The following is a 14,791-nucleotide window of genomic DNA, read 5'->3' as shown; positions in this document are numbered from 1 at the left end:
TAACATGATCCTTGGAATTAGAAAGTTCTGGGGGGGCAGGGTGGGTGGGATGAATAAATGGCATATACTGTACATTCTTTTTTCTTAACAGTTAAATCCTAATGCTGAGTAACTCAACGGTTGGAGGAAATATTCCAGAATGTTTGATTTTCAGCTAGTACAAAAAAACAACCGGGTATAGGACTTTCAAAGTCCTTTGATCAGTGCTTTGTTCTAAAAGGGACATGTTTAACCTTTTTTTTGAGTTTTTGAAACAATCATTTTACAAAGCTGTAATGTTGCTCGCGGAAATATTGGCATGCTGTCAGAACAATGAGTTAGTTTCAGAGAGCTTGTCCCAGATTTGAAGGACCTCTTCCGGAGCGTTTGACATTGTCTTCTGAGTTATATTTTAGGATGAGTTCCAAGATAAGCAAATCCTCATTAAAGCTGGCCTGGTTATGGCTTAGACTGCTGCGTGTCCTCGGCCAGTTGTATCATACAAAATGCATCCTGGTGAAGTAAACCATTATTTGGTGTGGTGGGTACGGTAGTTCTTAATTACAATGAACACCCTTTTTGTTGTAAATCGGGAAGAATGCAAGCTAATTTTGAGTCCTGTTGCAGAGGATCCTACAGTAATGGTTTCAGGGATCCTTTAGCCTTAAATACTAATTTTCTTCGGCTTTAGATGTAGTTCACTCTTGATCTGAGTGGCCACTGAGTGGAGGCTACTGTTCACTAGAAAATGATGGGATTGTATATTGGATTAAACCATTGGTTGCTACAAGTAAGCTTGCTTGAGCCAAGTCTAGTTGGCTGGAATAGCACACCATCCAAAACAAAGGACTTGGTGGCTCAGCACATGTTGCGAACCGGACAAAAAACTGCTCTCTCCTCCCCACCCCTCCCAAAGATCTTGATGAGTCTTGAAAGGAAACAGAATCCCTTGCCATCAGGAGCACTCAGATCTCGGAAGCCGGCCAACCTGAAGTTCAAATAGAAAGGAGGCCTTCAAATAGAAAGAAGACTCCGCTTCTGGAAAGGCTGTTGGGGTGAGCAGCAGACCATAACGATAACGAAGAGCCTGACGGACAGATCAAATCTGTCTGCCATTCAATTCTTGGCAAGCTGACCAAGCATAAGAACGCTAGTGGAGAACTTGCTTTCTGTTAAAGCCACCCATGCATTTATCTTCTAAGTAACCCATATGGGTTGTGTCTCCTGATTTTGAAGAGGAGCTCCTTAGATTACCACCTTGGCTCTCCTCAGGCAGGGGTGATTTATCCACGAGGAATGCAGCGATGATGTTCCTGTCGAGTTGTTATAACCCAAATGAGGTTTTATTTATTTTGAAAACAAAAAAAGCGGCGGGCTAATCTGATCCGCAAATTAGTTTAAAAGCAGCGAGCTACTTGAAAAGCGCAGGTGAGGCAATTACTTCCTGGTAATCGAATTTGCTTCTCAGGTGCGCTCAAGTGAGTCAGCGGACATTTTGGACTTATGCAACCGATCTGGGAAATCACCACGGAATAAACACCGGGCTAAAATGCAAGTTGAGGTGCAGAAAATATCACCGAATCATACCTGTAACTTTGTGTTTTCTAATCTCTCTTCTTGCAGGTGTTGGCTTGGTTTGAAGAAGGAGAAGAAAACAGTCACGGCCTTTGTAGAACCTTTTGTAATCTTACTCATATTAGTTGCTAATGCAATTGTGGGTGTGTGGCAGGTAAGCAAAGATATGCTTGGAGAAATTGAAAAGCTGTTGCAATCTGTGTGCTGTTTCAATGGTTTGCTTTAAGTCACTTATTTATTTATTTATTTATTTATTTATTGGATTTGTATGCCGCCCCTCTCCGAAGACTCGGGGTGGCTAACAGCAATAATAAAACAGCATATAATAATAATCCAATACTAAAAACAGTTAAAAACCCATTATTATAAAAACCAAACATACAGACAGACATACCATGCATAAAATTGTAAAGTCCTAGGGGGAAAGAATATCTCAGTTCCCCCATGCCTGGCGGCAGAGGTGGGTTTTAAGCAGCTTACGAAAGGCAAGGAGGGTGGGGGCAATTCTAATCATCTGGGGGGAGTTGGTTCCAGAGGGCCGGTGCCGCCACAGAGAAGGCTCTTCCCCTGTGTCCCGCCAAGCGGCATTGTTTAGTTGACGGGACCCGGAGAAGACCCACTCTGGGACCTAACTGGTCGCTGGGATTAGTGCAGCAGAAGGCGGTCCCTGAGATAATCTGGTCCAGTGCCATGAAGGGCTTTATAGGTCATAACCAACACTTTGAATTGTGACCAGAAACTGATCGGCAACCAATGGAGACTGCGGAGTGTTGGTGTGACATGGGCATATTTGGGGAAGCCCATGATTGCTCTCGCAGCTGCATTCTGCACGATCTGAAGTTCCGAACACTTTTCAAAGGTCGCCCCATGTAGAGAGCGTTACAGTAGTTGCCATTATCATGTTTATTAAGAAAGTTGAAAGTGAAGGCTAGCTCTGAAATTATGTTAAACCTTTGTCATTCTTAGAGAATTACTGGATGTTGTAAAGCTAAGAGGATCTAAATAACCACATACCTAATTCAGTCCACTAAAGAGACTTTGGACTTATTTAATGCTTAACCGTCAGTGGTATCTTTCCTTGGTAAAGCAGTGATGGGTTCCAGCCTGTCAGAGGAAAGGGACTCTAGAATGTCTTTGAAATAAATTAAAGATGTGTGGCTTAGATTATAGGCCAAATCTGTGAAAACGTGAGAGCCACCAAACATTTTTAATTTATTTGGTGACTGTTCCGTATATCCAATAAACGACAGCCTGCGCAATTTACCCAAGCCACTCACTGCATCCAACAAAGAATTCCCCTTATATCAGGGCACAGCCCATGTTTGCCTTCTATTCCTACTCAGATTTTCCATGAGAGGATATCAAAACAAGTCACCAGGGTAATGTATCGGTGCAGCATTTTTTGGCAAGTGGGCTTCAATTCCCAGAATTCCCCAGCCTGCAGCCTGGGTTGACCTCTGCTTTCTTTTGCACAAAGGCAGGTGGATGCAGCTCGCTGCCAACAGTAGCTTCGGCTCTGTTTTGTGGGACATAACAGTGCAATACTGTGGTTGGGTCCTGCCACTTTAGTTATACAGTACTGAATATTAATAGCTTGCTTATTTATTTATTTATTTGATTTGATTGATTTGATTTGATTTGATTTGATTTGTATGCTGCCCCTCTCCGAAGACTCGGGGCGGCTAACAACAATATAAAAAGACAATGTAAACAAATCTAATATTAAAAGACAATCTAAAAAAACCCAATTTAAAGAACCACTCATACATACAAGCATACCATGTATAAATTCTATAAGCCTAAGGGGAAGGGAAATTTCAGTTCCCCCATGCCTGATGACAGAGGTGGGTTTTAAGGCGCTTGCGAAAGGCAAGGAGGGTGGGGGCAACTCTGATATCTGGGGGGAGCTGGTTCCAGAGGGTCGGGGTCGCCACAGAGAAGGCTCTTCTCCTGGGTCCCGCCAAACGACATTGCTTAGTCGATGGGACCCGGAGAAGGCCAATTCTGTGGGACCTAATCGGTCGCTGGGATTCGTGCGGTCCTGGAGATATTCTGGCCCGATGCCATGAACGGCTTTATAGGTAATAACCAACACTTTGAATTGTGACCGGAAATTGATCGGCAACCAATGCAGACTTGATGGTTGCCTAGATGCAAGTGACATTTCTGGCATGATTATACCCCCTTTCCCCCCCCCCCCCTTTCTCATCTCGGTCGTGTGAGAAAAAGCCATAATTTGCCCATAATTCATCTTTCATAGCAGGATATTGTTGCCATAGGAACTGCAGGGTATCAACTAAGGTGGTTTTGGGAGCACAACAGAGAGGAAGTTTTAAAATGATGAAATAATAAATAATAAACCCCCCGAAGGCCAGTACTGCCCATTAATTAATGATTTAGAATTTAGAGGGATTTAATTTACAGTTGATGCATTGGAAGAGCTGAGAGGCTTTCCAGTTAGATTTACGACTATTAAAAAAGACAAATTATTGCCTGCTCCCCCCCTACCCCTTCTGTACTGATATGAACACCGCCTTTGAAAAGCAAGAAAAATTCTTGGAGCTGAGTGAAGAATTCTTCCGGCACTCAGATGAAAATGTAGTTATGATAGAACAAATGCTATAAAAAGCTTTAATATTCACTAATCATCTGTCTGCTAACGTTGGTGACAGATTAATGTTTCTTGCTTCTGAAAATGGACGGGGTGCCTTAAAAAATGTATTTCTTAGCTTGAAAAGCGATGAGATTGAAACTGCCGTCTGGTGATTGCCCTCCCTAATCTTTATCTCCTGTTTCAAGAGGTCTGTGACAGGCGAAATACCTGCGAATATATATTTACGTGGACATATTTCCCACTTAATTTGAGTTCCACATCTCCAAGTGTAACAGCAAAAAAAAACCCCACAGGCAGATGTTTCTCATTTGTCTGCTGGCCTTTCCATGGCAAAACTAATAATTTAGCAAGGTTTTAACAGTAAAGTACACTGGTATTGCTCAGAAACCCTTGGATTATTTCTAAAACAGTTGAAATGTTCTTGAGGCATTGCAAGATTCTGGTCTAAAAATCCAATTCTACCATTGTGTTGTGTTGATAGCAGTCACTTTGTTAACAAATCATGAGTATGAAATGTGTTGAAGTCGTGCGAACAGTTGTTCTACACCCCCCCCTCCAAAAAAAGCTGTGATTTTGACCTCTCAATTAGAACAATGAACATACTCTGCCCAGCAGGGCCAAATGTTACATACAGGGAGAGAAAGTATAAAGGACCTTAATTACCTAGTTGTAACTCTTTGAGTTGTCAAATTTATCACCTACCCATTTAGTACACTTTGGATCTGAGTTATTTTAAGAGACATAAGCATCTTCAGTTAAAAGGGGACCCTGGCCGCTTGGTTATCTCCTTTTGGGCTTTATGCACACCAAAAAGTTGCCGCAGTTAGGCTGTGTATTTGACAGTGAAATTTTGCAGGCTGCTTCTTAAGCTTAGCTGCAGCAGCAATGCAATGGTTCTCTTTCTGCCAGGGGATGATCCTAGATTATTTATGAAACGGCAAACTTGGAGCCCAGCTGCTCAGCACAGTAGATAGATAGATAGATAGATAGATAGATAGATAGATAGATAGATAGATAGATAGATAGATAGATAGATGCTCTGTCGTCTTCCCCCCCCCCCCAAAATAAGACCTCCCCTGCTATACAGATGGAGTTCATGAAGTCTTTCCTGATACGTTTTATGCTTAAGACCTTCCACCATTCTTGTAGCCTGTCTTTGGACCCCTTCAATTTTGTCAATACCTTTTTTTAGGTGAGGTGTCCAGAACTGAACACAGTACTCCAAATGTGGTCTCACCAGATAGATAGATAGATAGATAGATAGATAGATAGATAGATAGATAGATAGATAGATAGATAGATAGATAGATAGATAGATAGATAGATAGATAGATAGATAGATAATGAGATTAGATAGATAGATAGGTAGGTAGGTAGGTAGGTAGATAGATAGATAGATAGATAGATATGTGGATAGATAGAGAGAGAGATAGGTAGAGAGAGATAGAGAGATAGATAATGAGATATAGATAGAGAGATAGAGATAGAGAGAGAGATAGATAATGAGAGATAGACAGACAGACAGATAGATAGATAAATAGATAGATAGATAGATTTCAGCTATATCACTGAATAACTAACTCCTGCTGTTGATCCTGCATTCTAGGAGCGAAATGCTGAAAATGCCATTGAAGCTCTTAAGGAATATGAACCTGAAATGGGAAAAGTTTATCGACAAGACAGGAAAAGTGTACAAAGGATAAAAGCAAGAGACATCGTCCCCGGTGATATCGTGGAAGTAGCTGGTGAGAACATTTATTTACTACATAATAATGGATTTCAAAAGGCTCTGTGTGTGCATGTTTGTGTGCTACCTCCGTGTTTTGAGCTACTGTCCAGCCTGAATTCGTTCTCGATGTGCATCTAAAGCTTGGAAAGGAAGCAGAAGGAAACCAAAGCTGGGTTTTGGCCGCACAGGGCCCCCCTCTTTTAGGGTAACCCCCTTTTTCCACGTTCCAATGCCTGTGGAGATTCTTAATCCTCCAGGCCCCGGTTATCCCAAAGGTGCTTATTTCCAAAAGGCCAAGGGGACTTTCTTCTTTCTTCTTCTGTTTTCTTGAAAACCTTCCACTTCTTTGTTCTTCAGTTCCGAATTGAAGAAGAAGCTTCTTGGATGAGGGGTGAGATGTTTTCTGGGGTGGTGGTCATAGTTCCCTCTAAGCTGAGCAGTGAACAATCGCTCACTTAAAAATCATCATCAACTCAGAGTTTTCCAAAACCTGCCCAGAAGCCGAGAGGGAACGAGTGAGAGGGAAGGAGAGAGAGAGGAAGAGAGGAAGAGAGAGAAACAGATAGAAAAAAGAGAGGAAGGAAAAGAGAAAGAAAAAGAATGGGAGTAGGGAAGAGAGAAAGAAAACCAAAATCTAGTTTGAAACTAGCTCAACTATTTAAGTGGCATTTTGATATTGATAGAGTTGCCCTATTATGAGCTCACTGTTATAGACACACAGTACAGTGTTTTATTTTGAAATTCTCTGAGGCAAAACAGGGTGTGTGTTATTTATTTGTTTGTTTGCCGCTCAGACACTATACTTTTCCGGGCCCCCCCCCCTCCAAAATTAGAGGGAACACTGGTGGTGGTAGTGCGGGAACCGCTTTGGAAGACGCACCTTCGGGACAAAGTTTAAGGGTTTTTTTATACTGATGAATTACATCAGAGGTCTCCAAACTTGGCCACTTGGCACTTGGCTGGCTGAGGAATTCTGGGAATTGGAGTCCACCAATCTTAAGTTACCAAGTTTGGAGACTCCTGAGTTACATGATCTCCATGCTAAGCTCCTGCCCTTAAGAGAGGCTGCCCCCCACCCTCTCCATTGTCCCTCCAGATGGCTTGCATTATTAGCGGGCGGTTTCTGAGTACAGAGAATAGCCCAGGCGGGTTCCTCACATTTCCCCAGAATTGTTGGCCCCGGAAGGTTTCACAGTGGCCTTTTCAACTCTTCCGTGTAGGCTTCAGACAGGTGTGGGGAGGAGACCCCCTGGCCCCCTCGGTGCTCTGCTGCCCCTGGAGGCCTGATATGCACGCTCCTCGCCCCCCCCTCCTCCCGGCCCATCCAAGCGGCTGCCTTGGATGTGGCTGACTGCCAATGCCATGATCACCCGGCACAACTTGTGCATGTAGCCCAGCCAATGGAGAGCGCTGGTTGTGTCACCTTAAAAAACACAGAACCAAAACCCTGAGGAACTGATGGAAAGTGGTGACTTCTTCTAGAAAAAGCAGGATGGCGAAGCTATGGCATGGATGCCACAGGTGGCACGTGGAGCCATATCTGCTGGCACGCGAGCCGTTGCCCTAACTCAACTCTAAAGTGCATGTGTGTATCAGGCAGCTGGTTTTTGGCTCTCACAGAGGCTCCGGGAGGGCCTTTTTGGCTTCCAGAGTGCCTCGGGGGATGGGGGAGGGCGTTTTTACCTGCGTTTACCTCCAGGGAAGCCTTTGGAGCCTTGGGAGGGCGAAACAGGAGCCTACTGGGCCCACCAGAAGTTGGGAAACAGGCTGTTTCCAGCCTCCAAAAGGCCTCTGGGTGTGTGTGGAGGAAGCTGTTTTCACATCGAATGATGGGTGTGGTCACTCACGAATGCACGATGCTCTTTCGTCACCCGAGGGGAAAAAAGATTCGCCATCACTGCTTTAGACTAAAGGGGGGCCGGGTTTACTTCCCAGGGCAGGGGAAGGGGGTGAAGCTAAGAAAAGCGGACGTGAATCTTGCGTGTCCGGTCCATCTCGTAGCGTCTGGAGCCGTTCTCTGCAGGATGCCCAGCCGCGTAGCCACCGACGCCAAAGCTCTCCCTGAGAACAGACACGGTGTTCCATAGCTGATGTCAAAGCCCCCGAGGTGTGAAAGACGGTGGGCATGCCTCTGCCGTAAGCCTAAGTGCGTCGGATGGCCTTTGACATGGCGCCTGCCAGCAGAGGGCCATGTAGGGAAGCAACCAGGCCCTCGGTCGGGGGATGCGTATCTGATGGCGGAATTTTAGGCAGCGTGCCAGGGACATCTGCGTGTCCACACAAAAAGCTCCTCGCTATTGACCGGCATAAAACAACCAGGTAGCCATCATCTCTCTGCCCACCTCCCCCTCTAACGTCAGTGGGGCCAAATGGCCAGCGATCCTTCAAGGAGGGTTTCCGCAGGAGCAGAGGGTCCGACCCTAGAATGGGTTGCACGGAGGTTGAGCTTTGCCGAGAACTATGGGATGTTTAGATTAACTGTTTTAAATAAATTGGCTTATCAGGGTGTCCAGCAAACCAGGAAATGAGGGAATTGTCAGGGAAATCGGCAGTTCGGGAATTATCAGGGAATTTATAAAAAAACAGAATAAATCAGGGGGAAAACCAAACTGTGTTAAAATGTTTAAAAGTCAGGGAACAATCAAGGAACCAAGGGCCATCCCGACATGCCCAGATGACGTCCAAGCCCTCCCTCAGGGCTCATTCTGAAAACTCCTTGAGTGACTGACCTGATATTCTGACCTAAAGTGGTGGGTTTCTTTGCTATGGTTAAACTTAACATGGTTAAACATGGTACGTGCCTTGAGCCAACTTTGATGCTAGATCAATTGTAGAAGACTTTGACCACGGGGAACTGCTTTAATTTAGTGGCTTACCAAACGGTGTACATATTTCACTTCAGTGGAACAAAGTAGTAGAGTAAAACTCTATCGCTTGTAAACTGACAGTAGCCTTAATTCTGGTTTTAGTGTATGTATGTATGTGTGTATGTATATATTAATATTAATTTAATAGGACTAGTTGGAAAAGCTGGGCTCTGGGATGCGCTTGGCTTTCAGTGTGTGACTCCCTTCTAATCTCTCTTGAGTCCACAATGTCAAACAGCGTTTTGTGGGTAAGAAATATGTAAATACATTTACCCAGGGCTTTCATCCTGCTTTGATGCATTTAGTAGTTCTTAAGTGAAGCAGTTCAAAGCAAAATAAATCGTAGGCTCATGCCGTAACCCGCTAAAATCTGTCAGAAACGGCCCTGGGTTCAAAGCAGGACAGCACATTTATTTTCAGAATTATTTATAAAAGGGTTGTTTGACCTCTTGCCGCCTGGCCCATTGCTCCCCCTCCCCATGAGTTGTTGAAGTATAAAGCCCTGCAGAATGCGAGGCCCGCTACTGCCGTGCTTTGAATTTGCAGAATGGTTGCGATCTTATAACCTTAATAGAACCCAGGAGGAATTTATTATTGGAACAAAAGGTACCCCTGGACAGAGAATACTTGAACATCAAGATAAGTTTGCCGCTGATATTTCATTCTGATTTGGCAAATGTACTGAATTGGAACACAGAAACTTTCTTTTGAATTGAGAACTTGGCTACAAGATCCGAACGGTTGTCTGAACTGGCTTTATTTTTTTATTTTTTGCTCTGACCCCTGTTGCTTGGTCCAAAGCTATTTAGAAAGGTTTTCCTTCCTAAAGGATAGTGTATTTTTGCCCTCCAATCGTGCTACCGTGCCCGTCTTGGCAATTATACATTTCTTTCTTGTGTCTGTTAAACCCTCCGTGCAAACCCATTGCTATAATTAAAGCCTCCGCATTATTTTCAGCTAATCGGTTTACGGTTCTTAACATTTGGACGGTGACAATTATCGTTATTAAAAGAGATTGTGGAATACCCAGGTTTATCGGGGATGGGAATTCAGGATCCCCCAAGTTGGCCGACTCGTAGAGGCGGCCACAACCCCTTTCGCTAATGTCATGAATTTGGTTAGGAGCATCTTTGATCGCATGTAAGCCTGGCGGGGATCTGATGGCACCCGGCCCAATTCTGTTGTGGAAACCATGAATGTGGGGAGAGAGAGGGCGTTCACAGGTTCAGATAATTTTGAATTTTCCCGGCATTATTCCTACAATGTAGAACTGTGTTTGATGAGTCTGCGGAGAGGGGCGGCATGTAAATCCAATAAATAAATAAATAAATTGTGTCCAAGGAAGGAAAAGAAATTGGTTAGCGGGGATTACAGGTAGTCCTCAATGTTATGACCCACAGTTAAGCCCAACCTTTGCGTGGCTAAGTGAGGCATTTATTGCGTGCGTTTTGGACCAAGGTTGCTCCAGGACCAAGGTTGACTCAGCCTTCTGTCCTTCCGAGGTGGGTCAAACGAGGACCCAGATTGTTGGGGGCAATAGGTTTACTTTCTGTAAATTAGAATTCCTTAGAGTTAGAATTCTTTATTGGCCAAGTGTGATTGGACACACAAGGAATTTGTCTTGATGCAGATGCTCTCAGAGTACATAAAAGAAAATAGACATTTGTCAAGAATCGTGAGATACAACACTTAATGATTATAGGAGTCAAATAAGCAATGAGGAAACAATGTTGTTTTAACAAACCGCTTAGAGAGGGCTATAAATTACTGTGAAGCGGTATATAAATCTAAATGCTATTGCTATTCTTGCCACAGTTATTAAGTGAAATTGGCTTCCCCGTCGACTTTGCTTGTCAGACAGACACAAAAGTGGATCACTCGTGGCATCTGACTTTTGATCAAATGGATACTAGAGTCATCAGTGGGAGAAACAGCCAGCAGTCCCTTTTTTCCCTAGTGCCCTCGTAACATTTAAAGTGCGGTCACTAAACAAACTGTCTTGAATTGAGGACAGGATACTGAATTTTATTGCGGGAGGGCTCAAATTTGGGGCACCCTTAATGCATTGCCCGTAATCCCAGTCTGTGTGTGTTGCTTTTTGCAAGGGCCAAGTGGGCTAAGACAGGCTGGGCCAACCTTGGCACCTTTTCCACACCTGCAAGCTGGACAACCCCCACCCCCCATAGCTGGGAGCAGCAGACCTCCTCTCTCTGCAGGGGGTGCCAGGCTTTGGATGGGGGGCATCCGCTGCCAGGCTTTTTTGGTAGCCTTTGGCCTGCCTTCCTGACGGACGGGTGGGCTTTTTCCCGCCCGCTGCCAAGTCTTCTCCGCTTGCTCTCGGGTGGAATTGTAATGGCCGAAAAGCAGCTGATGGACAAGGAGCTTCCTCACGACACCCGTCCAGGAGGGGGGAACGTATCTGAATAGTTTGCCCATGTTTGGCTATGACCATTGTTTGTCTTGTACTATTTTCTCTTTGGGGCTGAAAGGCAGAGGGAGCATAGAATCTCCCCCTCCCCCCTTTTCCCTTCATTATTAATGCAGTAGAAAAGGGAATATACCATATTTTTGGGAGTATAAGACACACCTGTAACTGCCTTTCTCAAAGGCCAGAGCAGCGTCACCTTAACCGATGAATCAAGGATCCCATTTTCATGGCAATGTTGCCAACTTACCATGACTACCCTGTGGTTTCCCCTCTGTGCCTCTGATTGCTGCCAGTTGCATAAGCAGCAGTTCCTGTAGGAGTTAAGCAACTAAGAATTCCCTTTAGGAAACCTAGTTGGAGCCGCTGTGGGGAGCCGGCCATTTACGAGGCGGTGCTGCCTGGAGCTCTGGCAAGTGGGTTTTGCGTGGGTCTTAGCAGCTCCTAAATCAGGAGTGTCCAACCTTTAAGATTTGTTGGATACCTCTTTAAGACCTGGGCAGTTTAAGACCGGTGGACTTCAACTATCAGAATTCCCCAGCCAGCTAGCTACGTCTTCCAGTTGCCAAGCTTGGAGACCCTGTCCTAAAGATTAATAATGTTATCCTCAGAGAGGGGCGGCATATAAATCCAATTAATAAAATAAATAAAATAAATGTTGGCTGTCAGATGCTGCTCACTGCCAGTCTTAAGAACAAAGGACTATATCAAATCTTGGCTCCTTGTGTGTTCTTTTTTGAGTCCCCCACCGAATCTACCAGAATACAGCCCTGTTGTAAGGACTCAGGACTGAGCCAAGATTGATCCTGATCAGGAAACCGTTCCCATAGTCTCAACGAATCCCAGCGACCAGTTAGGTCCCACAGAGTGGGTCTTCTCCGGGTCCCGTCAACTAAACAATGCCGCTTGGCGGGGCCCAGGGGAAGAGCCTTCTCTGTGGTGGCCCTGGCCCTCTGGAACCAACTCCCCCCAGAGATTAGAATTGCCCCCACCCTCCTTGCCTTTCGTAATCTGCTTAAAACCCACCTCTGCCGCCAGGCATGGGGGAACTGAGATACTCTTTCCCCCTACGCCTTTACAATTTTATACATGGTATGTATGTATGTATGATTGGTTTTTACTTTAATGGGTTTTTAATTGTTTTTACTATTGGATCATTGTGTATACTGTTTTATTATTGTTATTAGCCGCCCCGAATCTCCGGAGAGGGGCGTCATACAAATCCAATAAATCAAATCAAATCAAACCATATGCCAGTGAGAATCTAATTAGCACCTTCCTACTCATATTTGAGTGAAAATGTAACTTTTGCGATGACAGTGCGCTGGGTTTTACAGAATGAAATTCCTCCCTGAATTTAAAGGCGGAAGAACGAGAAGTCACATTGCCGACTTATTAGGAGGGAAACTTCCACACGATGAGATTTCCTACCAGACAGGTATAAAGGCAGAGAAAGGCAGGGAATAATAATAATAATACTCTGAAATAAAAATAAACCGGCAAGAGAGAAGTGCTTTTTGAATAAACACCCAATATTATTGTGCTTATTCTGGTGCACGTTGAACATCTGGAAAAATATTTGGATTTCCTACAGGTCACTTGAGCTCACGTTCTTTCTTTTCTTTTCTTTCAACCCGCAGTTGGGGACAAAGTTCCTGCGGACATCAGAATTACTTCCATAAAATCAACAACTCTACGAGTTGACCAGTCGATCCTCACAGGTAGGGGGTTCTCGAGAGAAAAGCGGTGCTTCTCGGAGTTGCAAACACCTATCCTCGATGAGAAAGTCCTATTATTATGGAAAGTTAATTCCAAATGAAAAAGTCTGGCTTAAATTTAAAAGTTGGACCAAGCATGTTATCTCAGCTTTCCTCTTGGAGTGCTGTAGTTGTATCTGGCTTATTTCCATTATTGGATTGCCAAAATGGCTTGTAAAAAATAATAATACAACAGATAAATTATATTAGAATGGTGGGGGAGCGGAGTGGGAGAAACCAATGGAGGTGGGCTTGCTTCCACATTGGTTTGCTAAACAAGCCAGCAAGTATGTCCAAAGTGCAGAGAGAAATTGCACTTCTGCGCTAAGGCATTTGACCTTTTTCCCTAGGTGAATCTGTCTCGGTAATTAAACACACGGACCCTGTGCCTGATCCACGTGCAGTCAACCAAGACAAGAAAAATATGCTTTTTTCGGTGAGTAAAATCTCACTGGTGGGATTTTTTTAAAAGATTATTTGGTGCTTGCTTCGTTTAAAAACAAAATCGGCTTCACCTTACTCTGTTTAGAATGCCTGTTGCATATAGTGACCGTTTCAATCGGTGTTTTTCAAACTTGGCAACTTTTAAGTCGTGGGGGCTTCAACTCCCAGAATTTTTGAAGTCCACAAAGTTGTCACAAAAAACACCAATTTAATGGCCACCTTGAACTGAGCCTTAAATACTCTGTCTCTCTCTCTTTCTCCCTCTCTCTCTTACTCTCACTCCCCCCCTCTCTTTCTCCCCCTCTCTCTCTCTCTCTCTTACTCTCCCTCTCTCTCTCCCTCCCTCTCTCTCTCTCTTTCTCTCTATCTCTTACTCTCACTCCCCCCCTCCCTCTTTCTCTTTCCCCCCCCCCTCTGTGTAGGCTATTTTTACTGATAGTGAAAAGAAGGGGAGACTAGTATAGATCTATTTCAAGCTTCTTATGCTCTCATCAGCTAGCCATACCCTTACTGGAATTTGAACTAGCAGAGTCTGCCGTATAAGGCAGTAGCTTTAACCTCTAAAAGCTTTAAACTTTTATAGCCAACAAATGCTAATATATATGTTACACAGGTAGATTATAGCTTGTTGGCTATAAAAGCTTTACTGTTCTGGATATGGTCCCTGGAAGCTGTATTCTCCTCCCATATTTGGGTATACCAGGGGGATTTGAAAGGGAAAAAAAACATATAATGTGTGAAATGCTATAGGGTTTCCTGCTTGAGCAGGGGGTTGGACTAGAAGACCTCCAAGGTCCCTTCCAACTCTGTGATTCTATTTTGTTCTATTCTATAAGCATAGGCTGATCCAAGGTTTTTTTAGCTAAACTTTGTAGATTATCAGCCACAAAATTGGGGGGGAGGAGGAGGAATTATCTTGCAAAATGTCTAGTGCTCCCCTCTTTATCTGGGGAGAGTTTTGAAGAGTTCTCTTTGTGCCGAGAATAAGAAGCTTCTGGGTGTTCAAGCGGGGAACTTCCACATCACCGATCAATCGCTTCTCAAGAATGTCATAACTGGAGCCCTGGCTCTTTATATCTGATTTATTATCCTGGCCTTAACCGCGCTCCTGCTGTTCCTACGCCTGGCAAAACAGCTGAGAACCATTCCCCCCTTTCCCCCCCCTCTTTCCTTTCTCCTGCCTCTGTTCTGAGGCAGTCACCCCAATTAAAATTTATGCCCTCTTCATCCAGCCCCTGGGTGAACTTCAGAAGCCGTTCCTTGAGAACGTGGAGTGAGTCCTCGGAAGATCACAATACGTACAACGTCTTGCCAAATATCGACCGGCTCGTGCCAGTTCACAGAAACCGGTTCCGTTGCTTTGATTGGAAAGGGCGTTGTGTAAATATCATTGCTGGTTGT

General features: G+C 44.3%; 2 protein-coding genes across 3 annotated transcripts in view; both read left to right on the top strand.

Annotated features, from left to right (window-relative positions):
* Positions 1-3,008, top strand: part of IFT81 (intraflagellar transport 81) — a 48,225-nt gene extending 45,217 nt beyond the window's left edge. Inside the window, exons 18-19 of the mRNA XM_070762014.1 lie at positions 1,603-1,708; positions 2,898-3,008. Coding sequence (XP_070618115.1) covers positions 1,603-1,708; positions 2,898-3,008 — 217 coding nt within the window. The remainder of the gene's footprint in view (positions 1-1,602; positions 1,709-2,897) is intronic.
* ATP2A2 (ATPase sarcoplasmic/endoplasmic reticulum Ca2+ transporting 2) overlaps positions 904-14,791 on the top strand; it is a 39,778-nt gene continuing 25,890 nt past the window's right edge. Inside the window, exons 1-5 of one of the 2 annotated variants that reach the window (XM_070763218.1) lie at positions 904-1,034; positions 1,603-1,708; positions 5,775-5,913; positions 12,830-12,910; positions 13,297-13,382. In XM_070763218.1, coding sequence (XP_070619319.1) covers positions 5,826-5,913; positions 12,830-12,910; positions 13,297-13,382 — 255 coding nt within the window. In that variant the 5' untranslated portion in view covers positions 904-1,034; positions 1,603-1,708; positions 5,775-5,825. Of the gene's footprint in view, positions 1,035-1,602; positions 1,709-5,774; positions 5,914-12,829; positions 12,911-13,296; positions 13,383-14,791 lie in introns of those variants that run through there. The other variant, XM_070763217.1, reaches the window with a different exon arrangement.

This window comes from Erythrolamprus reginae, chromosome 10 (genome assembly GCF_031021105.1).
Source record: "Erythrolamprus reginae isolate rEryReg1 chromosome 10, rEryReg1.hap1, whole genome shotgun sequence".
Taxonomy (NCBI): domain Eukaryota; kingdom Metazoa; phylum Chordata; class Lepidosauria; order Squamata; family Dipsadidae; genus Erythrolamprus; species Erythrolamprus reginae.
The sequence above is the reverse complement of the archived record's forward strand: the minus strand, read 5'-3'. Positions and strand labels throughout refer to the sequence as shown.